This window comes from Sebastes fasciatus, chromosome 12 (genome assembly GCF_043250625.1).
Source record: "Sebastes fasciatus isolate fSebFas1 chromosome 12, fSebFas1.pri, whole genome shotgun sequence".
Classification (NCBI taxonomy): Eukaryota; Metazoa; Chordata; class Actinopteri; order Perciformes; family Sebastidae; genus Sebastes; species Sebastes fasciatus.
The window spans coordinates 29,333,443-29,361,414 of NC_133806.1; the positions used below are offsets into that span (position 1 = coordinate 29,333,443).

The window sequence follows — 27,972 nt, forward strand, 5'->3', positions numbered from 1 at the left end:
CCTGGGATATGACTGCGTTTGTGAAGTTTCTTTTTTCAGTTTTTACCCGTTTACTTTGTTATTGAGCCTTTTACACATGTTAAATCCTCTCAGGTCAGGACAGATGTTGATGGATAGTGGCCTAATAGAGTTGGCAAGTCAGTGGTTTAACCTGCAAAGAGTCCGTGCTGGTGCTGTGTATTTACAGTTTTTCTCCTTCATTCTTGGCTCAATTCTCATGAGAATTATTTTTTTCAAAACAATAAGCTCAACTCTCTGAACAATTAGCTTGTTGTCGACAACAGATGAGAATTTCTCTTTCGTTTGAGCAAATTGCACGTGTGCAAAAAGTACAATTGTCCACAATTTGCACAATTGTCCATGGTGAAAAAACATTAACATTTCGACCAGTACGACTCACATGATGACAAACAACTTTTCATTTTGGTGCCAACTTATTGACACAATAACTGGGTTTTGAAGCATGAATGAAATGTTTTGGGTGAGTTGTTACCTTTTGCAAACATGCAATAGAGTTGTGATGTCCCATCAAACAGTTACACTTCCAGTTTAGAGAATGTTAAGACTGTTTCGAAAAATGAGCCGAAGCGATTGAGAAAAACTAATATGTAACCGTGTAGTTCCAAATGTACAGTGTGCCACAGGAAGGGCACATTCTGCAGTTTTAAATGAACATAAATTGATAAATTTAGGAGAAAAAAAGGCCATCACAATAATCAAAACAAATAGAAATTTAAAAAAAGATCAATACATTTGCCAATTAATAATTAAGCTGTTCAATATTGGTAGGAGTGTGAACAATCAGACTGCTGCCGCTGCTCTGAAGGCTGGATTTCATTTCATTAAGTGATCCACTGCTTACACATCTTTGAATAATTTAACCATGCAGCTCTCTGTGAATTAAAGCAACAATGGCACACGACTGTAAACTGTAAATGTTTAAGCAGGAAACAAATTAGCTGAATGAATGATTGAATGAATGAGATATAATGTGATAGACAGACACAAGTAAATGCACTAGCAAAAAGCACATTTTAAAATTTATGAAATGGAACGCTTTGGTTGTCAAATAAAGGTGAAAAGTTAAAAAATTCAATTATAATTTTATTATAGCTATGTTTTTACTTTTACACTGCACCATTTAAATGAAGTTTAGATGCAGGAGTCAGAGGAATAAGCAAAGGTCTGTATCTCTTGTCAGTTCTCTCTTGAAATCAGGATATCACATCTCTTTATGGACTCCAGTTAAATATCAGGAAAACATAAACATTGCCCCTGTGATCACTGAAATCCTTGCAGGTTTGTGCAGCTATCTGAGGAAGATCAGATTGCACTTCAGTGACCTTGAAAGAACCTTGATTTTTGTTGTTGTTTTGCAGGGCGGAGGGCTAATGACTCGGTGTGGTGGTGAAATAAAAGCTCCCTACCTTCCCACAGATGTCCACACATGCCCACTTAGTTATTCTTAGTTTGTCAAATAAATACGCCTTTAACTCTTTTAAAACTCGTCTGGTATCCCATTTTTGTTGCAGCCTTTGAGCCTGGTCTGAAAGTTCTGACATGGATGTGGAATCAGCAGGTAAATGTTGCATGCATGCTCTTATTTGACGTGATAGCGTGCTAATATTTGCAGTAAACACTACAAGTACAGCTGATACTGAAGGGAATGTCATTAGCTGCAAGGTCATGAACCAAGGACAAATTCAAATGGAGCTAGATGAAACGTCATCATCAAAGTTATTACAATTCATCCTGAGGGGAACATGAATGTCTGCACTATATTTCTTGACAATCCATCAGTTGGTATCGAGGCACTTCAGTAAAAAGAAAACACAGATGTTATCCTTGCGGTAATCCATCCAATAGTTGATGGACCAGCGACTGACTGCCATCCCCAGAGCCGTGCTGCTAGAGCTGCTAAGAACCACAGCTTCTGTTTAACACCAGATTTCCCTTTGAGATGGTGCCTTGGAACATCATACCGCCATTCAGTCAGGCAGATTTAATAAAGTCAAGCCAACATATTGTGAGATATGGACGCCCCGGCAGAATTTGGTGATGGCCTTTGGTGATACGGATAGCTCGATGCGGAAATGTCACCCAGTTAACCTGCTCTATGTGACAAAACAGATAAGACAAACAGGAAATGGCTTTTTATCCGCCTGCAATGCTATCTCAATTACGATTTGATTTCGTGTGCATGTAGTAAAGCCTCCCGCGTGTGTGCCGATGCTTCGGTGTGATGTGATTTATTTGAGAAACCAATTTTCGGGGCTCGATATCAAGCAGAGAGCAAAAGTGAAGCGGCTGAAGCTGGCCGGGGGGAAGCGGAGGCATGTGAGAAATGTCCAAATAATAGGTTATTATTTGCACTCAGACTCCGGCTCTGTTCTCCGTTCTTGCCGGCTGTCTTCTCCTGTATGTGTTGTGTGGGGAAGGTGCCCTGTAACTAAGGTTGAAATGCATTGTGTGGCTGAATGTCAGGGCTGAGGGCGGTGAAGAAGCAACACCTTTTAAAAATGGCTGCTGCCTCCAGACATGGCACATAATGGCAAAGATGGTGTCAAGGTGACCTGGCACTGAAGGAACGGCTCTTCATCTCTGCGCAGTGGGAAGATGTTACATGTGGCTTTAGGGCAGATGTTGCTTATGAGCAATGTAATTAGAATAGTATGAAGCAATAAACTATAGAGAGCATTGTCTTCTTGTTCTGCGGGCGCTAAAGGGCATGGTAACATCATGCTAATCCCAAACAAACACAAACTACAACGCTCTTCTTATTAACCCCCTGAGACCCGCGGTGGGATCGTGAGCCTAACCGAATTTACTATCTTTCAGAGGCTGTAGCAGGTTCAGTTTTAGAGCCAGAGTGAAGATATAAATACCATATGAAACTATAAAACCTAAAGAATCCATTGGTACCAATGGAAAGGAAGAAGGTTAAATAACACTCCAAACTTTAGACTGAATTTTTTTTTTTAAGTTATTTTTTAAGCATTTATTGATAGGACAATGTGGAGAGAAAGAAATGACATGCGGAAAGGTCCACAGGCCAGATTCGAACCCAGGTCCACCGCTTCTAGGACTGAGCCTTGGCCATACATGGGCACCCGCTCTACTGACTGAGCTAACCAGGCGCCCTACACTGACTTTTGGCGAGGAAGAACTGTCATGGCCATTTTCAAAGGGGTCCCTTGACCTCTGACCTCAAGATATGTGAATGAAAATGGGTTCTATGGGTACCACAAATCACAACATGGCTTTTTCTATGGTGTTCCTCAAGGTCTTGGTGTCTTAATTTGGTATTTTGGAGGGATTATTGATCATTTTGATCAATTCTGGAGTGGTAGAAAATGGTTAGATTTAGCACTAAATCTGTGTAACAAATGGTGTCAACCCCAAAATTGCTGCAACAACTTATGAGACATAATAGAGCAGTGGAATGACCATCATATACTTCTATCATAATGTTCTATACCCTTATACACTTTTACAATTTATTTTTATTCATTCATTCATGTTTATTTCTGATTTATGACTAGTACAGTTTGACACACAGTTCTGAGCTGCATCTCAAATTAATCTTCAGGTTCAGAATAATTTACTGACAAACATCATCACAGAGCTAGACGTATATTATAGCAGTATTTATCTGATACCAAAGATGATTTTTGATAACACTTCTGATTACATAATGGTCACTGTAAATACAACAGGACAGCAAATGCACTGTAAATCCCTAAAGGGATATTGAAGGAACATTATTTTTTTTCCATCAGAATTTGTTACAATAAAATAGAGGGAATGTGTATTTCAAAAGAAAGCAATCATATAGAAGAAGCATTGCAGGTCCTATCTGACGATCTCCGGGTTCAATCACTGCTGGATTCTGTGGGTTTGATTTGCAGCTTTGTCAACAATCAAAGATGTGTAAAGCCCTGAACCCTGCACCGGTAATCCAAGAGACGAACGACAAATACCAACCTTTAGTCTGGCAGTCGAGGACATCATGCATCATCAGAGGGTTGTTTTGATCTGTTACTGTGGCAAAGCTTGTTACTAAGTCCAAATCTTTGATGGAATGAGTTGTCTTTGATTTCCCCAGAGGAGGCAGACAGACGGCAAAAAAGACCTGTGTGTTTTGTTCGCCGCCGCTCAGACTGACGGGCCACAAAAGGAGTCGAGGGCCGAGTGGCTGCCGTTTGAACGGCGTTCACAAAACTGTCGAGTGAAGCTACAGTTGTCTGATTAGACCGTCCTCCTCTCAATCCTAATTATGTGGAGCTGGAACAGAAGCAAGAGGCAGAGAAGGCCCTGCGTCATTAGCTTTAATCAACCCTGGATACCCTGAAACACACACACATACACAAACAGTCAGCCTGACAGTGAGTCAATACCTGACATTCATCATTTCGGTCCAGCCGGGCTTTTTTAATTACTGCAATGAATTCCCTACATGGCTCCAGTCACCTGCTATCTAAACGGAGTTTATTGTTGAGGTTTTTGCTTTGTCTAGACACCATTTAATGGATAAATAGTCAGGGTAGACTGGCTTTGTTCTGTCTTTGGTGAATATGAAATACATCTTTACAGCTACTGGACTTCTGAATGAGAACAAAAATAAGGGTCCCCCCAGCCCCTCTCTGATGACGTTCGTGTTGTTGCCTAAAACTTGAATCTCTTCCTAAAACCATTAAGCTTTATCGTCTGATGTCTCCCTGGTGTCCGAAATGTGCAAGATGATTAGAGACGTGGAGCACAGCCAAACTGCAGGCCCAATCCACAACGAGTGCCGCATGAAAGTCTATTGTGCATGACTCAGAATTCATCACTATGGATGTCACAGTCCCCGAATGACGCAAACCAGCACTCTTTGGCGTGCCACATGTCTACAACTGCATAAAAACTGCAATTTGCATATATTACTTGTCTTGGAAGCAGCTGTCCTGCGCACCATAAATGCTTTATTATACATGATGATTGTTTGATTGGTTGTTCTAAGAGGAGTAGAGGACATGCAATCACAGCCCCAATTTCTGATTATGTTCATGTATTCGGTTATATTAAGATGCAGTACAAGTTTTCCATATGTTTAGTCGTTGACCTCTACTTTATATTATTTCATTTGAGAGAGTGATGATGTTTAAACAAAGTCTTATTAAATGGTGTTTATGAGACTATTTAATGTTAATCCTGTTGCCTTTGCTGTTGAGTGCAATACATTATGCTGGAGACTCTGGGATGGGTTTGTGGAATACAGTGACCCCTGCAGGCCAGCAACTGTACTGCTCCCCCATTAATAAGTGCCCTGGGCAAATAGAATGAATAAATCAATTCTTAATAATATTAAACATCCAGTATTTAACAGCATAAAAAAATATTTATGGTATTTTATGGAACATCTTTGATTATTTAGTTTTGACAATGATGTGACGTGTATTAAAGCAGCAGTGGGTAGTAATGGAGTAAATATGATTAAAAAAAGTTATTTTCATAAAACTGTCACTATATCCTGACAGTAGTGCATGAGACAGGTTATCTGAAAAAAAAAAATCATGTGCCTCTGTGTCCTCTGGTGTCCTCCGGTGCTCTTAATGGCATCTGCAAGATTTCACAGACCGGAGGAAAACAACCAATCAGAGCCGAGCAGCTGTCAATCACTCAGTCACTCCTGAACGCCGATCAAACGGTCAAACTAGGCAGCGCTGATCAAATATGAATAAATATTCTGTAACTGTAATGCCTATTTCTAACCTGAAATGTTTTCAGAATCATCTTGTAGTGTTCTGTAGTGATGTTACGTGCTGTGCCGAGGCTTCGGAGCGTGTGTCGAGTAATCCAGGAAGTTTCCTGCGATGCGCGTATCGAGGCTTGTATTGTTTTAGACCAATGACGTCATTGATGACATCCGAAGCCTCGCTGCCCGGCCGTACCGCCCACTGGTTCTTGAAGTGTTTCAGATCTTCACTGGTTCAACCAATGCCGCTTTCCAGAAGTGACACAGAACACTAATATTAACCCTCCTGCAATTATTATATTATATTACACTACACTACAATGCAATTATTAATTTAGGATTGGTTTGCACACATAAGATGCATTACTCACAAAACAATTACAGTTTATTATCCATGTATCTTATATACTCATAATATACTTACTAAATAGACATTTTATTAAATATGATATATATATATATATATATATATATATATCATATATATAAATTGATTATATGGTAATAGATTTTTTTTCATTGTTTATAGTCATTCCCAACAGCCTTTACTGGCGCAAAATACAGTATATCACAGATCTGTGGTCCCAGTAGACCACAACCAGCACTGATCCCAGTAGAGCACTTACACTTACACACCAAAAACTGACAAACTGACAATAACCTGATATTTTCAGGTGGATTTTCATTTAATTCTCACTGACAATATCATTTTCCACTTGTGCAATTTTGTTAATAGTCTGTTTATTGTCAATACTGTATAGACTCCTATTTTTATACTTCCAATCTTTATACTTGGTTCATATTTTGTTACACTTTGTTTAGCTCTTTTTTACTGTGTTAGCTTATGCATCTTGTTTCTTGCACTATCCCCTTTGCTGCTGTACACTGCACATGTCCCCACTGCTGGACTAATAAAGGAATATCTTATCTTATCACATGGTTAAGATCATATTTGTCTGTTTTACACTCTTTGACCACCAGGTGGTTTCGTGAGCACATGAAGCCTCGAGCAATGAACCCTTTTCCGAACCAATTTGCTGGAAAGCTTCAAAGCTTCATGAGGCTTCATCTCGCCATCACTAGTGTTCTGTTTAGCTGTAAAATGAGAAGGTTTGTGACCCGGCAGCCATGTTGAGATCTGTTGAGGAAATACCAAGCACCGCCCACCAGCTGGAGCACAGCCAAGATTTTTTAAAGCCTGAAAACAGAGCCATGAAGAGGTGCAGAAGTCTAGTTTTCTCTCAGAACACTTGAATTACAATATGCTGAAAGGTTATTATGGAATTTTTTCCCAATGATGCCAAACATATTCTACCTACTGCCACTTTAAAATGATGTGAGAGGTAAATTTAAATGTGACAGTAAAAATATTTATATATATTATAAATACATATATATATATTATAAATACATTATAAGCAATTGATTAATCATTAATCGGATAAATGGGGAAGTACATCCAGTGTGTAGTGTGGTACTGTAGGTAGCGGCAATATACTGCAACGCGCAAAGGGAAAGTTTGTCTCCTCTCGGCTTCCGTATCTCCACCAGGAAGTTGTTACAGTTTAATTTATTCAGTTTCTCGTTTCTATAGTTTTACAGCTCTTCATTTCAACATGCGGAGAAGAACCGAAGCTCAAGCATCAAACAATGAGCCTGTCAGTGCTGATAGAAAGGTAATGCAACGTGAACGACAGCAAGCTGCTGCACATGTGACAGCAGCCCTCTGCTAGCTAACATTAGCTCAGCTAAGAGTTAGCCTGATCCTCATTCATTCATTTCTAATGCTGTCATCCGAGTCTGGCTGCTACGGCCGTTCTCCTGCTCTTATACTGACTTTCACTACTAACGTTATCTGGGGTATGACACAGTACCCGACTGTGTGTGTCCCAGTGTTGTACAGAGAAGAGGAGCCAGATCCCCCTTTAAAAAACAGCGATTTTAACACCTCTTTGTGTGTTTACAGCTCACTCACTCCTAAACCTGTTAGATTTTAACTTTTTAACAAGTCATTAGCAACAGTTCTACAATTCGGCGTGCATCCAGAACAATAAAATAACAACAATATGTGCCTAATACCCGGGGAAGGGTCAGATCTCCCACTAAAACACACTGTGGTTCACCCTGATGCCCTCACTTAACCTTTAGGTTTCTGATAACAACCAAATAGTATTGTAGGGCTGAAATACTGTAGCTAAGATGATGTGAATGTACATTTTAAACGGATATAAGAATGTATTGTAGATAATGTATTGTTTTGTTTTTTTCCAACTTTAGGATGTTAAAGTCAGGTTAATGTGTGACTTCACATTGCATTTTCTTCTTCTCTACATAAACTAGGATGCGGATCAAAGATTGCCCAGCCAAGCTGCAGCTGGAGGCAGAGTGTCCTACCGCTCTGTCCTCATGACCATTGGAAAGTGTTTACTTCTGATCATCTTAGTCCCTCCATTCCTCAACTATGCATCTCTGCAGAGAGAAGGACAGATGCTCTTGCCTAAAGGTTCTCTTGTAATTCCTCTTTTCATTTAGATTTTATGTCAACCTGCAAACAGCTTTTTAATAAGTATCTTTATTAAATGTGTTGATTAGACAGCCTCTTGTGGGATCATTTCTGTAGTCCTCTGAGGAGCCTAATCTTCCTTTCTATTCGTCTCCCTCTTGCATCCAGATGGCCAGATTATTGATGTTGGTTTGGGTCAAAAGATGCATCTTTTGTGTAAAGGACAAGGACAACCAGTTGGTAATAAATCCTATGATGATGTTCTATAATCTGCCATGTCTGGCTTTCTTTCTCAATATTTCCTGGCACATGGTTCCATGTCTGTGTGGCTTGTTTGTGTCTTTTTGCTGAGCCCCCCCTAACCAGTTTGTTTTTCTTTCTGAAGTCATACTGGATGCACCAGCTGGAATGTCCTCAGACGTTTGGTTACATGTCCAAGAAAGTGTGTCCACACTAACAATGGTGAGGAAATGACACAATCACTGTGGATTGTATTGAATGCCTGTATTTTTTAAATGATTGTCCAAAATATCGTAGATTTTGTATAACTATGTTAAAACAAGTGGGCTCATCAGAACTGAACAATATATCTGAGATGAATATATCTCTCACACACCAAGGAAATCCACTGTGGTGAACTTTGTCTAGAATCAGTTACTCTTAATGCGGCCATGTTGTTTGTTGTCAGGGTCATGTCGGGACAGTCCTGGCAGTGGCTCTGCCACGTCCTCTCTGTTCAACAAGGACTCAGTACAGCAGAAAGTCGGGGCTGACAGCCTGCCCCATGTTGTTTGTCTGAAATGTGACCCAAATTAGGTCACAGGCTTGTCGGGGAAGGGCCTAGATACTGAACAACTAAATCACATAGGCAGTTACAAAAACAAACTTACAGTGCACTGTTTACACCACCTCTTATTTTTCAGTGTTACTCGGCCATCATGCATTTTTAAAGTATCTGCACAGGGAATGGTGGGGCTTGTTGAGAGCATCTCATGTGTATGTAGAGCATGGTATTTATTTATAATCCTTCTAAACCTGTGGTGTTCCTGTTTGTCACACTGCTTAGGTCTGCACCTATGACAGAATGGGACTGGGCTTCAGCAAGCGGCTCATGCAGAATGAAACCACGGGAACTGAGAAAGTTTGGGGGATGTCAACGACTGGAAGGTTGGTATACTACTTCAGATGGGAGTCATTTTGAGTGTGACCATAGACTGTATATAAAGATGGACGACATCACCATCCCATAGATGTATGAGCAACCATAAGAGCTGCAGGCGCAGTAGCGTTTCCTTTAACTCCGCCTCTCAGCCCTCGCTCCAGCATCGGTCTGGGTCTCATTCACATGAACGGAGGAAAGGAAATTATGCGCTGAGTTACAGACGTCTATTTCCCAATGTAAGTCTATGGGAAAAAGTATTTTTGGGCCCAATGTCATCACGTGACGGACAAGGAAGTTGTAGTACCGCTATTTGGCCACTACGACAATTTGCTTCACAGCGCGGCGCTCTTCCTGGGGTCTTGACCGCTCCCCAAAAGTGAAGCCAAAACATCTTGATCGCCCCGTGATGGCTGGCTCCAGTATAGGTCATAAATCCCGCCTTCACCATGTTAGTGGATGGGACATGGGCCAAAATAAAAAGTCAAAGTACACGTCAAATACATTTTTCCCGAAGATGGTTTCTGTTATTTTAGGTAGTTCTTATCATGCTGATGTTTGTTCAAGTGTTAATTTTTCTGATAAGTTTGGTTTTAATTAGTTATTTGGTCTTATAAAAAGGGTGTGAGACGTCATGATTGACAGCTGCTCAGAGTGAAGTAGTCGCGGAGCCGTTCCTGTTCCTGATGGGTGCATGGACACCTCGTGTCTTCCACTGCTGATCACAACACCACAGCCCTGCCCTGTCCATGCTGCGCCCTGTCCATGCTGCACACTGTCGTGGGTTCGGGCTCTAATCTCCTCGCCTTTGACATCGTAACGCGTTTGTTGAGCCTTAAATCTGCCTAAAGCGATGAGCGGGCGTGGTTCGCCGACGGTCAGCAGTCTAGTTTACCTTGGCATCTGGCCCAGAAAGCAGGCGGCCGCCCATTTGAGATGCAAAGCAATCAATTTCCCAGAATTCAATATCTCAAGGAGTTTGATGGCTACCTAACCGTAACCCCTGGGAGTCTTGTGAAAACTCCTCATTTCAGTGTGACAGCTCGGGTTTGATTTATTAGCACAACAAACCCAGGACAGCAGATGGCTCTCAGAGAGGAGGCTGCTGCATCTCATGCAATGATGATGCTCCCTCTGATGATACCAGTTTGCTGCCTGGTGATTGTTTGTCCTGCGGGTTGCAGTGAAAAGGAGACGGCAGTCTCCTCTTTTATGCTGTCGTTTTGGTTTCAGCAGTGTTGTAATTTGTAACACTTTCTTTCCCCCTCTTAGGTTATTTTTGCTTTTTAATAATGACTCTTAATAAACCTGTTAACGAGCAGATTAGAAATGAATGCGATTAATGATGAGTCCTCGTCCCACCTAGCTGAATAAATAATCCTGCTGGCCCAGTTTGCAGCGTGTCCTGGTTTTGTGCCGAGACAGATGAGTGTTGTTGTCTTCCAGGATGGTGGATGATCTGCACCGGCTCCTGCAGGCTGCTGGAATAGCCAAGCCCTTCATCCTGGTGGGCTCTGAGCTGGGCACGCTCAATGGCAGGTTTTACAGCCACATTCATGATGTGTAAGTATTGTATAGTGAAAATATTACACTTAAAGGTCAGTTTGCTTGTCACGAGGGCTACTGCTCTTGAGTTGTAGAATGTAATCTGTGGCTTTGTTATCATCCGTATCTTATGACTTTCCCAACTTTATAAAAGTGCAATACTAAATTGCTGAAATACCACTTTGATAATAAAAAAAAGTCTAGGTAATCTAGTATATAATCTAATTTGATAGCTGTTTTATGCCAAATTCCAACTGTAAAGCTTCTTATTTAAAGTAATTTGCTCTTCAGGTAGCAGTAATGCAGCGTTGGTCGCTCTAAAATCAGTAATGTCCTCAATCACAGCAAAATAAAATTCCTGACACAATCCAAAACAACACAAAAGATAGAAGCCGAATTCAGTTAAAGGGCCACTTCACCACTTTCAACACTTGTTCAAGGATCTCCATGTGCTCTTCTCAGGTGGTTGTGTACACATTGACTACGTTAACATGCACCAAATATAAACATTTTTGCCCCTCATTCTGAAAAAGACAATATTCCTACTACGCTGTCTACATGACTAATAAAAATGAATATTCCTCTGATATTCCCATTTATATGGAGCTGTGCATACTCGTAAAACGTCCCCATTATGTACATCCTGCTGATCTACAAACAACCCATTTAGCTAAACAAGTCAGCTGGCTACCTAGTTGTCTTTTTCCCTCTTCTTACCATCATCATTATCTGGTCCATTCGAGGATCTCAGGGCATCCTCATCACCGGGGCCGGCGGCAGACTTGTCCGACCGTGTGAAAACAGCCTCCCTCTCTCATTCCTTCAACCACCTTCTTGAAAAGGTCGGCGTTGACCTGTTGATACCCAAGTCTTTCATAATGTTGAGGCGTGTAGTAGTTGTAGGTGGTAGGTGTGTTTCTCCTTTTCTTTTGGGCATGCATCTCTGCAAACTGTTGGCTAGTTGGTTTCTTTACAACACACAGAGCTGGTTCCAGAGAGGAAAGAGGCGGTGTGTCGCAAACTGCCGTAAAAATCCCAACTAAGACTCATATTGTGAATGCGCTATATACATGTCCAAAGAATGCTCCTAAAACCTGAATAATATCAGCATATCCCCCATGTCTTGATCGGAAAATGTTCCATTCGCAATAAGGCCTAATTCAGAATATCCGGAATATGCTGTTTAATAATTAAAGCCTTAAACTGAAGTAGTTTGCAATCTGTGCTAATTCATCTTTGCGGCAGCTATCACTTAGGTCAGGGGAGGGCTTGGCCACAAACTGCTCAAGATTAAACTGCTCCATGTCCAATTGTGTTTAATTAAGTCAGCTGGCTACACATTTCAAAAACGATCCCATCACTTAGCGATTAATAACTTTGGCTACGGGAATCAATTAAGAGATATCCCGGACGAGCCGCCAGTTATGTTACAACCCAGCTCTCCAGGGGAACAGGGAGCAACATAAAACCACATGGATTTGATAAAATCCAAAGGTTATATATTGAATGGATAGGTAACCTAGATTTACAAATAACAAGTACAAAGGACAAAGCCTGAGTGTGCTGCTTAAATCACATAAATAAGTAAATAAATACAACCAAAAGAGAAATCCTAACAAGGTCTCCAAAATAAAAGTAACGAAAAAATAAAGTAAAACCTCAACTATCTGACCTGCCCTACTCTTACCTGTCCGAAACCAAAGACATTTCAGCAGCACTGAAAAACTAAACCTGGCTCTGTCCCCAGGTAGTTAAGCACGTGCCTCAGTTTCACATTAAAGCTAAAGCTATATTTTTCTTATTGTCAACAAATCCCATGAAAAGAAACCCAAGCCAACAACATGTTAGTCTGTCTATCGATACTTTCTGAAGTTCCTACTCTATCTGTAGCACTCTGCCTGGCATTTTGGCTCCTATTAAAGATGTTAATCTTTAGAAATGGATTGCAAATACATACTGTAGTTTTTTTTTTTTAAAACAAGTCTCAGTAATTTCCCTAAAACAGTTGGGCACTGTAGTTTTTAGCAAACGTTACTCAAACATGAAGAAATAGTGCGCTTGTTGGGGATTATTTTCAGCCGCGGATTAATATGTATTAGTATGCATTTCCTGCAGCAGGATGGTGTATGTGAGATTGAGTACATTACAGCGTGTGTGTTCTTTCAAAGGTCTTTTTTATTGATTATCAATAATGAATTAAACAGTTCAGTGAAAAGATTTTGTTTTCCCCAACAACACTCAAAACACCATCTACTCACACGAAAAACAAACAAACCAACCAACAAGCAAAAGAATTGACAAAAAAACAGACAAAAAATTGTCTGAAATTATAGACAATACAGAGAAAATATTTATATTACACCTTAATAGTAACAGAAAAAGTAAGTTGAGAAATAAAGGAAATAGAAAATTGATAAATAGGATAGAAGAAAAATAATTAAATAAAAAGAAATGTAAATAAATAAAATACTATTTATTATTATAGTAATTATATATAATATATATTATATATAATATATATATATATATTATATACATATTTATATTATATATATATATATATATATTTATATTATATATATATATATATATATATATATATTACATATATATATATTTATTTATATATATATATTTATATTATATATATATATGTATTATATATAAACTACTTTCTCAAAAAATGTCAAGAAGGGGCGCCACATCTTGTAAAACTATTCCCCGGGTAGTATAACGGATTTTCTCTAGATTCATCAGAACATAATGTCTTTAATTCAGTGTGAGTGGGAACAGCATGTGTGTTCATGGTAATGAAGGATGTCACACAGTGCAACAGTGTGACTCAGTGATTTTTTTGAACAACAATGGTATTTGCTGATATAATAACTAAATAGAATATTACCAGACTTATCCTTTTACGTGTCTAACAAATCATTGATACATTTTAAAAATAGGTAATCTTAAAATTGCTTTATAGTATATCATGTACGATAAGAGTGTACAAGTATGGTAGTGCCTTCCAAACTCACACTTAATAAAATATATTCCGGTGTCCATTCCCATCATCGCCCATAAGTCAGCCATCTCTGAGTCAACCTGTGATTAACGTGACAAGTAGCCCGTACCAGGAATGAAAGATTTAGTATTTAATCAGGCCCGATGTTGCTGCCGTTAAGGGAGAAAATTAAGTAGCGTTGAGTGGATGACACCTCACCAAATGGAAATATTCCCCCTGGATGTGTGGTCATCTGTCTGCGGGGGACAGAGGACAGACGAGTCTACAGGAAGACAGACGGGATGACGCCATCCATCTCACACTCATTACGGCCTTGGCCCGGGAGGGTAAAGTGGACAAGGGTAGTCAATGAGTCTTACTTCATCTGAGTGTCCTCTCTTTGTCCTCAGGCAAGTGTCAGACCTGGTGCTGATTGATCCCATCCCGGAGGACGTCTTTGAGGACGACCAGTGGAAAGAGTACTGGTGAGTTTATAGTGGATTTCAGGGTCGGAGGGAGGACAGAAGTGATGGGGGGGAAAAACAGGAGGAGAGAGATGGAGAGATGTTGAAGAAGCAGAAACTAGGGAGGGATGTGAAAAAGCGGAATGGAAAAGAGGAGCGTGGAAAGGAGCAGAGAGGACGATAAGGAGCTCTGAAGGGCAGAGAGGAGCAGATAAAAAGCGAGAGGCAGGGAAGAGGGGAAGGAGAAAAAAGGGAAATGTAGCAAGCAAGAGGATTAGGATGAGGAGAGTGGAGGCAGAGGCACTAGCGTGTTTCACAAGTAAAGCTCCAAACTCTTCCCTCATATTGTCTTTTATGGTGAGAACAGTTGATTATCTCTGCTGGGTGGGGCTCATTAGCATGATTAATTGGAGGCCAAAGAAACTCATTAGTCGATTGCACTCTTTTAGCATGAAACAGATGAGGGCAGAGCGACGGCGGTGGCGGTGGTCGGGATTGAGTGACAGAAAGTGTAATAACACTGCTTTAATCCTCCAGGCGAGATATATGTCAAGTGGTAGTCATTGTCACAGCATATATCTCATTATGCATTAATTATCATACAGGGGGGTCGGGTTGTTATTAATGATAACCGGGAGCACGAGTGGTGGAGGAGGGATGTTGTGTCAATTACGCAACACTAACAGCATCTCAGATTGTTTACAAGTAAAGCATGTCATGTGTAATCCTTAAAAGGTATTTCACTGCTGAAGAGACGATAATTAATCAGTTATATAATTTAGCAAACCACGCTAAGCTTTTAGATGTAGCTGACAGCCTAGCAGCGACGGCTACATCATAAGCAAATCTCTGGAGTGCATCTGTAGTGTGTTTCTTTCTCTTACAAAGCAGATCAAAAGGCTTTTTTTTTCACTCAAAACCCATTCAATACTTTTATCGCAGAATAACAGTATCCCTCATTTGAAATTTATTTTCTTCAGTAAAGAAACAACAACAAAACAAAAAGGAGTGCAAAACCAGTCAGGCAATTCCTCCCAATGAAATGCAACGTATTGCTCTTCTGATCGTACATTTTTCCATTTGTCTATTAAATTATTTTTTAATCTTGGAAAGTATGCTACACATTTTCAATTTCCTTGCTACAACTGTTAAGAAATAAATGCACCTTTTTAACAGAAATTCAATGATAATAAGTCTTTATTTGCAATGCAAAAAGCTCAGAAAAATCAACCGTGTTCTGCAAAAAATGAAGCTTTTTTGCTGCGTAATATTCACGTTCTGTGTGAAAGTATTCATGAAAAAAACAACAGTTTTAAAAAAATATATTGACGTGCAAAAAAAACACCCCCATTGTGTAAAGTTTAAAAAACATATTTCTGTTCACGTCATTGTTTTGTGATGTCGTCTTGAAACACCAAATGGGAGTTCATATGTGCTTCAATATCACAAAATGAAGGGAGATATCAACTAAAATCAAGTAATTTCATTTCGGGCATGTCTCCATGATTCGGAGCATCCGTAGTTCCGTCCACCAATATTAGCTCACATCTTATATAAGCATGAGTCGAGCCTGATAAGAAATGGATCCCTTTTAAAATGGCCTAATTTGTACGTGCCTCAAAGTGGAGCAGCACCATTTATCAGGGGTATGTGTCCAATTACCCTCCAATTAATTTCACTGAGTACATGACAGTGCAGCCACAATCCAATTATTCCGTGGAGAAGCAACGGCGAAATGAAAAGACTTACATTTACTTCGTCAAACATAATTTTATCATCGTTGTCTGATTTCCATGGCGGAGTGAAAATAGAAACAGGAATGGCATATACAGTATGAAGATAGAGGAGATGCAGCGCAGCATCCTAGTGCCGATGGCATTCGTCAACTTTCGTCCTCATTTTCCTCTTTTTTTTCGTTCAGCGAGGTTGCATGCAGGTGCGTATTTCCCTCTCTTAGATACGGGGTTATGAGCTGTCGGAGGTCTTACAGTATTTGGTACACAAGATAAGTATGGCAGAAGGGGAGCAGGGCTGCACCTGAGCAGGATTGTGGGGAGACCGTATCAGCTTTGCACTGGGACCGGAGGATTTACACATCAAAGAGCCGCTCATTAACAGAGGCTCACTCCCCAAATTACTTCTGTTACATCTTACAAAATGAATCGCCACCATCTCTTGAGAATGCGTGCTTGTGTATGTGTGTGTCCGTGTGTGTGTATAGGCATTTGCTTGTGTGCATTTGTTGTAAGGGGTCAGCTTTCTTATTTGGGATTTTCCTGTAGATTTCCTGCAGGCGTCGCAGCATGTGTCTCATTTCCTTGCGGGCAAAGATAATGCTGCCTGATGGAAAATCAAGCAATGGGTCTAGCGTCAGAGATTAGGAGAAGCCCCAGTGTACGTCTGGACAAATTACATTCTGGATGAGAGCCACTGGTTTGAGTCACTCAGTGCTGTCAGTCTGTGTTTCAGCAAGCTCACAAGCAGTGGAAGCATCGCATCTCCCCACGTGAATATAGCTCCTTACTGTGCACGTACAGCATCCCCGTTTGTTTGCTTACTTTGTCTCCTTACTGGGATAAAACATACTACACATGGCTAAAAGGATTCAAAGAGATGGCCAATATACACATACTGTATGTGATTGGAGGACATTTCATTCCAAAGCTATGGCCAGTAATATACGGCCATACCAGCACCCCTTCAGCCACAAGAGCTCTAGCGAGGTCGACCGTTGTTGATGGACGACATTCAAAGTTCCAGTTCATTCCCAAGGTGTTGAATGGGGTTGAGGTCAGGGCTCTGGCTGTGATGTTCACGGGGATGTTGTCATGTTGAAACAGGAGAGAGTTGCCACAAAGTTGAAAGCACACTTTGGTGTAAAATGATTATATGCTTGGGCATTATCATTTCCCTTAATGGGAACTTGCGTCATGTTTGGTGACTAGAACGGAAGAGAAGCGGTGAAAATATTATAAATAAAAATAATAATAAAATTAAAAGTAATTATAATAAATCATTATAAAATAATACAAATAAAAATATTTTAAATATAGCGTGCACTGATATAGCTTTTTTCAGGTGGCTGAAATAAGTTTTTTATGTTGCTCCTGTCCACAGCCGCTTTACCTCGCCGGCAGACGGCCCTTTCAGACAGAGAACGTAAGCCGTTATAGCGCTCTCTTCAAAGACACCAGACTACGTTCACAAAAAGAGTAATTTGACCTCGCAGAACGTGCGAGTATACATACAACCCCACTTCAAAAAGCCGAACTAACCCTTCCAGTTATTTCCAAACCAGCAAACCTGGAATATGTCATCAAGGTTGTCGACAGAAAAAAAAAAAAACTATTTTGATAATCGATTAATCATGTTTTTGTAAGAAAAAATACCCCAAATTCTCTGATTCCAGCTTCACACGGGTGAATATTTTCCGTTTTTTTAGTGTTCTATAATTGTAAACTGTACATCTTTGGCTGTTTGTTGGACAAAACAAGACATATGAAGACATCAGGAAAATGTGAGGTGAATGTTTCACTATTTTCTGTCATTTTATAAACTAAGTCATCATCAACAGATTGATCGATCATGAAAACCATGTTGTGTACTAAGCCCAAACAATGAGTAACACGTTGACACATACTGTTGGTTTTATAATAATAATCAGGCTCTGTGGTTTCTCTAGATGGCCATCACTGGTGAGAGACTCACACTGGAATTAGAGAAATGCCATCAAAGGTTCTAATAAATATAACCACGGGAATTACACAGACAATTCTTTCATCTTTTGTTTAAAAGAAGGAATTCAGCTGTTCGTTTACACACTCAAGTGTGTGTGTTTCCTGTCTTCCTGCAGGCGAGTGTGTGTGAGTGTGTGTGTGTGTGTGTGTGTGTGTGTGTGTGCGTGTGTAGTATAAAACTAATTTACCCCATGGGGAATATATTTGCTCAGAGAGCAGAAACAGTGGGGAATGCTTTTGTCTAATGGGATGGTCCTTCCAATTTAATGAATGCTGATTGATTGGCAAACTCTCCGTTTTAATGTACCATTACTGAGTCCTCACAGGAGAACCACTTGAAAGTCTCCTCATCCTTTCCCTCCGCATCTTAGTTCTTTAAAGTGTTCGTTTTTTTTATTTTGATGATGATTTGAGTTTGATGCAGACACACAAAGTCTGTAGTTATTAGGGCTGGGACGATACACCCATCTCCCGATTCGATACTATCACGATACTTTGGTGCCGATTCAATATGAATTGCGATTTTTGAAGTACTGCGATTCTACAAGTATTGTGATTTGATATTAAGATTTTTTGCGATTTCTGTTCACTTTTTTAACACTAGACCATGGGAAAAAGTTGAATCATACACTTATACGCTCATACACAAGGGACTTTTACTTTGGAAAATATCTAAATTAATGCAGTAAAACTTTAAGTATGTAGTTACAGATGTCCTGAAGTCAAATATATCAGTCATTGTCAGGAATTATCTATAATAAAATGTTTCCAGTAACCCAAAAATCAAAGAATAAAGACAGTTTCCTCTCAAATTAGTGGTATTTTCTTTTACATTTATAAGGGACATGTAATGTTTTATACTTCTAGTGAATATAAGCCAATCAATCTTACTTCCATATATGTATTTTGTATATACAGTTCCCTTTGTTAACATCTTATTTGGAAAACCGGACATAGTCACATTTGTATACTTCCTCTAACTTTGCCAAGGTCGTCGTTAGCTCTCCTGTCAGCTCCGTTCTCTTTATACATCCATGATCAGCTCCATTTGAATGCATTTAACATAAATGTCAGTATGTGGGTGCTCTACAGTTGTAGCGTCGGCCCATTTGACAACGGAGATGAGAGTGACGGCCGACTCGACCGCACGTTACCGCAATACGATAACGCTTCCTGTCCATGACAGAGTTAGCATGCAGCTTTAGCCGTGATGTCTAGCTCTGCTTTTCCTGTCAATGTGTGAAACCCAGAGTGTTTCCATACTTTACTGTATGTGTAGTTTTTACCACGTTTGATTTAACATGTGAGGGTGCAGGTCGTATCCACGCAGACCCTCTGCCGTTTTCTGCTTTCTGCGGTTTGTTTTGCTTTATATTTGAGCTTATATTATGTATGAATCTACAGTGTATTGAGTGCATGTAAGTGGCTGCTGGGGGAGCGTGTTAGGTGAGTGTCACAGTGTTGTCCTAACAGCTGTGGCTGCAGGCCGGGATGGTAGCCTGATTGAGTTCTGAGTCCCAAAACAAAAACGAGACTCTCTGCCCCATTCATCATAATACCTGTCATTAATATGCTCAGCAAGGCCTGCACACAAACACACAGTCACGATCACAAAAACATTTATGCACTGTACCTACTGTATATGCATATCATCACCCAGTCACCCACACAGCTTGCTGTAGTGTGTAGCAGATAGAGATGTGTTGTGCAGCTCACCTGGAGCCTGCTCTGTATGACAGGCAGCGTATGACTGTCACTTTGACTGACGACCGATCGGAGTGTCACAACTGCTGCATTTGGTTTGATTTATAATCCAGACAGGGTTTAATATGAGGGACAAGAAGAGGGTTTCTGTCCCCCCTCACAGCATTAGATTTACAGGCCTAACAGAATCTCCTCTCCTCTCCTCTCCTCTCCTCTCCTCTCCTCTCCTCTCCTCTAGTTTCCTCATCTAGTTTCCTCTAGTCTCCTCTAGTCTCCTCTCCTCTCCTCTCCTCTAGTTTCCTCTAGTCTCCTCTAGTCTCCTCTCCTCTCCTCTCCTCTAGTTTCCTCTAGTCTCCTCTCCTCTCCTCTCCTCTCCTCTCCTCTCCTCTCCTCTCCTCTCCTCTCCTCTCCTCTCCTCTCCTCTCCTCTCCTCTCCTCTCCTCTCCTCTCCTCTCCTCTCCTCTCCTCTAGTTTCCTCTAGTTTCCTCTCCTTTCCTCTCCTCTCCTCTCCTCTCCTCTAGTTTCCTCTAGTTTCCTCATCTAGTTTCCTCTAGTCTCCTCTCCTTTCCTCTCCTCTCCTCTCCTCTCCTCTAGTTTCCTCTAGTCTCCTCTCTTCTCCTCTCCTCTAGTTTTGTCTCCTCTCCTTGCGTCTCCTCTCCTCCTCTAGTATTCTCTCTTCTCCTCTCCTCTCATCTAGTTTCCTCTACTCTCCTCTCATCTAGTTTCCTCTAGTCTCTTTTCCTCTAGTCGCCTCTCCTCTCATCTAATCTAGTTTCCTCTCCTCTCCTCTCCTCTCCTCTCCTCTCCTCTCCTCTCCTCTCCTCTCCTCTCCTCTCCTCTCCTCTCCTCTCCTCTCCTCTCCTCTCCACTCCACTGTACCTTACATTGCTGTGATATTTAAACATTTCAGTACTCTGATGCTACAGTTGTTAATTTAACACCATAAGTGGCCTTATATAATCTCTTAGCATTAGCTTGCTCTCTCACACTCTGGTCTACTCTTCCTTCATTGGTAAACAGTGTCAACCAGCGATGACATATCCAATCTCCCCCCTCAGGGCCCATTCGCTTTCGCCGCGAGCAGCGTTCAATAACCCACTGGAGCACAGCCCGGCTCTAAACCCCTCCAGGGATCCTCAGCTGAGATTGGCAGCAATCACCCGGCCATGGACCGATGGATGGATGGATGGATGGATGGAGGGAGGGAAAGAGGGAGATAGAGGAGTGAAGGAAGAGAGAGATGGACATTGAAAAAGTTTGGACAGCAGGAAGTAAAATGAAGCAATAGGAGAAGATGCAGCCTGGCAGAAGCATGACACAGGGACTATTGGTTGACTTTAAATGACAAAAATGGGAAGAATATTTCAAGTGTTTTCTTCTGCACACACAATTAGTTAAAAAATAAACGTATAAAGATTTTTTTATTAAAATGTCAAGAAATTTTTAATAGAGAAGATATTTGACACGTAGAAAATCTTAATATATATGTTATGTTTTGTACAGCTTCAGTGAAAAAACAAACAAATTTGAACTGTATTACTATAGTAGGAATATACAGTACGCTATACAGTATATAGGTTCCATACAGAAGGCTCCAACAGTGTGCGATTCATTATGCTTCACAGTTCTGTAATGGCTCCCAGTGTGTCGGCCTCCCGTCCTCTCCTGACTCAGCTGCCCCCCCCCCCCCCTGCCCCTTCCCCAGATCCTCCCCCCTCATCCAGAGACTCCCAGACGAGGCAGGAATGCCAATTAATAGTAATTAGAACCACTGTAAGCGTAACTATTGCTGTTGCGCTCCACTAATGAATCAGGGCTGCTGCGGTCCCTGTGTATTTACCCCCTGTGTAATCTATGGTATTGATGCAGGGAGGAAGGCTCAGAGCTGACAGGAGGATGCTGGGATCAGCCTGTCGTCGGCTACGGTGCAAGAATGACACCTTGTGTTCATACTTGGTATTACATCTTGGACCATGGGGTTCTCACCTTTATACTTCAGTTGGCATTTGGGCAGTTTTCTGCTTATTCCGTATTTAAAATGATTTTAAGTTAGAAACTTTATTGTCTACAATGTGTAAAAATTGTCCTTTGCTTCACCACAATCAACATGAGTTACAAATAAGACAATATTAAGCAACAGTAAAAACATTGGAGGAGCTTGGAGTTCAATCATATACAATCAAATACAGTTCCATATAGCCTATTATAAATGTACAATGTGCAAATTCTGCAAACATGAGACAAATGTGCAAATTCAGCGCAGGGCGGGGGTGAGGGGGATTAACTATGTATTTGATAATTTAATTGCGCTTGGGACAAATGATTTCTTAGAGACATTTTTGGTGTCTCGTGGCAGTCTAAAGCGCCTTCCTGAGGGAAGCAATTCAAATTGCGGGTAAAATGGATGGGTCGGGTCACACCTTTCTTTTTGGTATTCACTACATGCCTGCATGCTGCTTAGTTGCATCTGTGGTTTCCTTATAATCTTACTGGCCGTGTTAACCATTCTTGACAGTTTCCCTTTACATTTGACATTCAAGTGTCCGTACCAAATGACCATGTTAAAAGACTTTCCACCAGATTCCTGTACACCATTTCAAGAAATATTCTGGTTCACCCCGACGTCATTAAGCTTCCTGAGCAGGTGTAACCTCTGCATAGCTTAGCAAACACTTTAAAAAATGTTGAGTTTCCCATGACCCAAAGTTACACACACATTGGTCTCCATTTTGTATGTAGTAGTAGTAAAATAAAGTAGCCTGGTTCCAGACCTCTGAATTGCCACATCCCTCAGATTTGCTCAGCGATTCAAACAGTGAATGAATGAAGTGAAACGAAATGGCAATTAAGTCTGATTATCAGACTTGTTATGAAGCAGGTATGCTTCTAAAAATGGACTGTACAATAATTATGGTAGTTAGAATACATTCATCAAATGTCTTTGAGCGTTCACAAAAGCAGAACCAGCATAGTTTATGTAATTAATGTAACCAGAATGCATTTACTATATTAACAAACAGTAGTGCTTCATTCATTCATTCAAAAAGTTATTTTTCTGCTTGTCATAACATATGATGTGTACATTTAGTAATCAACCACAAAACTACAAAATAGATTATAAAAATCAAACCTAAAAACAGACTATTAAAGATCCAGTGTGTATTGTTTAGGGGGATGTATTGGCAGAAATTGAATAGAATATAATCACCTGAAACTAATAATCAATGTGTTTTCATTAGCTTAGATTGAGCCCTTTCATATCTACATAGGGAGCGGGTCCTCTTCATGGAGTCCACCATGTTGCTCCACCATATTTCTACTACAGGTGGGGGGAAAAATTGATTCACCTATGTATTGCAATTTTTTTTTTTTACTATTTTAAAATAGATTTTTTAATGCCAGAATCAATATATTTGCTTCATTCTATGTGCAGTCTGTGCGTAGGTATAAGGAAGTTACCGCTTTTGTTGTTGTAGTCTGAGTAACGGGACGTCATATCCGTTCTGTATCTGTCCAACAAAATCAAACCGCAGCGAGCCAAAACGAAAAAGTAGAAAACGGCGGAGGGTCTGCGTGGATACGACCCACACCCTCACATGTTAAATCCAAAGTGTTAAACACTACACATATAGTAAAGTATGGAAACACTTCGGGTTTCACACATTGCCAGGTAAAGCAGAGCTAGACATCATGGCTAAAGTCAGGAAACGTTATAGTATTGTGGTAACATGCGGTCAAGCCATCCGTCACTCTCATCTCTGTGGTCAAATGGGCCGACGCTACAACTGTAGAGCACCCATATACTGATATTTATATTAAATGCATTCAAACGGCCCGGATGGAGCTGACTATGGATGTATAAAGAGAACGGAGCTGACGGGAGAGCTAGCGACGACCTTGGAGAAGTTAGAGGAAGTATACACATTTGACTACATCCGGTTTTCAAAGTAAGGTGTTAACAAAAGGAACTGTATAATACTTATATAGAAATAAGATTGATTGGATTTTATTCACCTGAAGTATAAAACATTAGCAGGTATTATCATAGGTAACGTTGATCATAAATTGGGAAATTCTAGAATGGCAGCAGTGAAATGGAGGTACTGTTAAGGAAAATACAGGAAAATCAAAAAGCATCTCAGAGCAGTACTTTATCCATTCAGAAGCTGAACAGGCTTTTTATAGTATTTAATGGATTGATGGATAGTATTTCTTTAGCCCACAAATAATAATAATAATCCAATCATTATAATTACTCTAAAACATATAATAATTTAAATTTGATTACGTGATATTCATGCATTTTCTTATGTTGCTCAGATTTAAAACGTATGTTTCCTTGGACAAACAATTTGTGGGTGGTGAAAACGAGATGTTTTTGTTTTTTCTTATCTTGGTACGAGTGCTCTCAACCACTTGTAAAATTTCTTCTCACTGAAGAGAAGAGCAAAATTGGTGCATCCCACAAATCTAACAAAACTAACAAAATAAGAACAAATCAGTTCAGTTCAGTTCCGACAACTTTATTTATCCCCAAGGGGGCATTTCATTTGTAGCATTCCCAGTCCATACATCCATACATACAACAGACAACCAATAATTAGTTAAGTCAAAGGAAACCTATTAAAGGCATGGGGTAGTTGGAGGGACAAGTTACAATAAGAACCATATAAATACATATAAATATAGCAATAAAAGCCAAAAAATTAGAAACAATAAATAAGAACAACACATCTTAGATAAATTGTGGATACGAACAAAAACAAGAAGAAATTTGTTCGTGTATGGCTTCCTGCCATGAGGGGCCCGTATTTCACACCTTTTTAAACCTTACTGTTTTGTCTTGATTTCAACACTATGTTTAACTACTTTAAGACCATATTTAGCTCTGTGAAACTGTGTAAGACTCATGAACTACAAATTTAGATTGTATTACGGGATTACAGCCTTGTGTTATGCACCATGTCAAATTTGGGGTTTAATGTTCCATCTGTGGGGAACTACAGTTAGACTTTTTACTGTGATGAATCTCGATTCTAACAAGTCAATTCTTCACAATAAGGCCAAAATTGTCCTGCCTGTGTGAGAGTTGGAGGCCTCATCATGAACATGATGAGGCCCATGTCCATATGCTCTCCTTTTTGTCTCTGGAAGTCTTTGCAGTAACCGTTTTTTTTTATGATAAATGTTCCTTCGGCGTAATAGTTAGTTGAGCCTCATGTAATAGTCGGTGTTTAAATGTTCTCCGTTCATTGTAATAGTTGGCAGAAGCTCGTGTAATAGTTCGTGTTTTGTGTGTGAGCAGGCTCTCAGGTAACAGAGGCCCTGCATATGGAATGAGATGGTAATGAGGAGGAGGAGGGGAGCCTTATCACTACAGGGCCAAATTCCGACAGTGAATTGCGCAGTTGTAACAAAAGTAACAGAGCGTCCATTCAGCCTGCACTAATCCAGATGGGAAAGTCAAACAGCAGAAAGTCCACGGCACAAACTCATTTCATCACTTTATTAATTTAGATATTGCCTCCTCGCTCCTGTGGGGAGGAAAAAAAAAAGAGCCCCTCTGAAATGACCAACATCGGTGAGGCGTTTTGCTCTACATGGTTCCCCCACTTCGTCTCCTCCCGTTATCTGTTTAATTCATCCCGCCAATCTTGGCTGTCTTTACCCACTAAATTTCCCTTTGACACGCATGCCTTGCTTCGCATAATCCTCACTCCGGGGCAGAATTAAAAATGGAAAAAAGAGGAGGGAATAGGACAGGTGGCTGGAGAATCCTTGAAATAATGTTCAATGCCAGACCCAGGAATGATTTGGCCAGATTGGAACTAGGGGGCTGATAGGGAAAGAGGTTTTTTTTTTCCCCTTTTATTTTTGGAATCAAGGGGTAGGAAAAGGGTGACAGGTGGAAAATGTGCAGAGACTGAGAAGTCCCTTAAGAGCCAGGTCGAAGAGTCGCTTCTAAATTGTGGTGCCAGAATGACTTCGGGGGGAAAACTGTGGCAAGGAAGATGAAAATGTCAAAATGTCACTCTCCGGAGGTCTGATTTGAAAAGTTTTCTCTGTCAACCAAAGACTGAAAATTAGAACGGTCGGCTTGTTTCTCTCCCCCCCGCTTCTGCATGTTTCTATTATTGACCTGCAGGGACTGAATATGGCAGATACGGTATCTTTACACAGCCATTTGTAGCAGTTGAACAACCATTCTCCTCTGTTTGTATCAGCTTTATCTGGCCAATCAGTGCTGCTGACATGCTTTGCCGGAGCAGAGCTTGATATTTCAAGTTACCGTTCTTTAGCTGGCAACATGTCATATCAACAACAGGTGAAATGGGTTATTTTACAACTGCAAAGTGCACATTTATGATGTAAGTTTGATATGATCGGTATAATGGCAGTGAAGCAGCGCTAGAGCCTGCCTGTTGTAAAAAGTATACTGCACTACTGACTTGTGCTGTTGTAGCTCAAGTTTCAGTTCGAGAATGACTGATAGTCAATTGAATGAAAAATTCATCAATGACATATTTGATAAACGATCAGTTGTTTAAAAAAAGTCTGCAGCCATGCTAGCAGAAAAGTTTGGGGCGCTCAGGTAGCCTAATGGCTAACCATAACCGCAACGTCACGGTTATGACTCGCTGGTCGTCATATCCCTCTCTCTCCCCACGTTTCCAGTCAGACAGAGGTCACGTTAACCGAATATTTTCCGTCTGAATTTTTTTTAACAATGATGGAAATATCTGAAGGCTGTCCGGGAGTGCGTCTGTGACTACGGGTCACATAACGGTGCCAGTGCAGCTCCACCACTGGTGCAGAAGGAGCGCATGCTGCAGGATTTCCTCCCGGTGAAGCGAATGCTTGCAGGATTCGGAAATCCCACGTTCAGAAAGTCTGGTAATTCCAGTCTCCAGTGTGGCAGCAGAGCGCGGCGGGTTCAGCCTTCAACAAAATGAAAACGGCCGTGAGAAGTCGTCCGTCTGAGGCAAAGACTACGGGACTGTTCTGTAGGCTATATTATTTAAAAAATACAAACACACACACAACTGGCCGGGCACTGCCACCGTGTGTGCCGCTGTCTCAGTCCAAAAGTCAAAATTTAGCTATTGAAAAAGAGATCAATGTAACTAAATAATTTCCAAAATTCCCAACATGTATTTGTCTAATGAAATATTCTGCTGTAGCTTATTAACAGACACTCTACGCTTCATTCAAAAAACTCAATAGAAGCTTTGAATGTAGGTAGCGCCTACAGCCCTCGTGGCTTGGTCCGGTCCACTTAGTTTGTTTCCCGTTTACAGAGCGAGGGCTGTGTATCATTAACACTGGATTTTTTTCCAGCGCAAACACAGAAGAAACATATAGCGGACTGTGAAGCGATTGCTGAATTTGACAAAGTGTAGGCCTGGATTAGAATCACAGACACTTTTAATTGGCATATGTCTTATTATCATTAAAAATGAAGATACAAAATAACGGGCAATAATAGATATATTGGGATAAAGGCAAAAAGGAAATCAGTCTCCAAATTTAATAAAACTACATAAATGTATTTACTGAATTTTCCAGCAATCCATCCAATAGCTGTTGAGACATTTTACTAAAAACCACAAATGTCAACCTCACAGTGGCATTAAGGGAAAGATCAGAGGTGATTTTATAGACTGGATAATTTAACCAATTAGTTGGTAAAATAATCAACAAATAATCAAATGATGAAATAAGCATTGGTTGCATTGCAGTAGCATATAAGTTCATATTTTCAAAAGGTGATTCTTAGTTATTTATCAGGTATTGAAATTGGCTGTATGATTGAATATAGCAGAGAGAAGCTGATGGGACACAGGGGCACAGTGCTTTATGTCTAGCCCAGATCAGGAGTAAGACTAAAGACAGGAGCGAGTGTTTCCCGGTGCAGGGGGGGGCTGATCTACAGCGTGTTGGCTGCGTGTAGGGGCAGGCTGCGCAACGCGGCGGTGGCGGCAGCCGGCGCACGGCACTATTGATTGGGCTCCACAGGCTGAGACCAGCCAATTCAGAGCACCAGTGAGCTGAGACCGATTGGGCCTCCTGAGTTACAAAATCCCACAGCTCTTCTTCTCTCATCTGCCAAAAAAAAAGAGAGTATTTC

The 27,972-nt window shown here is 40.6% G+C and overlaps 1 protein-coding gene across 1 annotated transcript in view; it reads left to right on the forward strand.

Moving 5' to 3' along the window:
• Positions 1-7,250: 7,250 nt before the first annotated feature.
• Positions 7,251-27,972, forward strand: part of LOC141779670 (uncharacterized) — a 28,902-nt gene continuing 8,180 nt past the window's right edge. Inside the window, exons 1-7 of the mRNA XM_074654614.1 lie at positions 7,251-7,413; positions 8,078-8,240; positions 8,409-8,480; positions 8,626-8,702; positions 9,307-9,407; positions 10,846-10,962; positions 14,350-14,424. Coding sequence (XP_074510715.1) covers positions 7,354-7,413; positions 8,078-8,240; positions 8,409-8,480; positions 8,626-8,702; positions 9,307-9,407; positions 10,846-10,962; positions 14,350-14,424 — 665 coding nt within the window. The 5' untranslated portion in view covers positions 7,251-7,353. The remainder of the gene's footprint in view (positions 7,414-8,077; positions 8,241-8,408; positions 8,481-8,625; positions 8,703-9,306; positions 9,408-10,845; positions 10,963-14,349; positions 14,425-27,972) is intronic.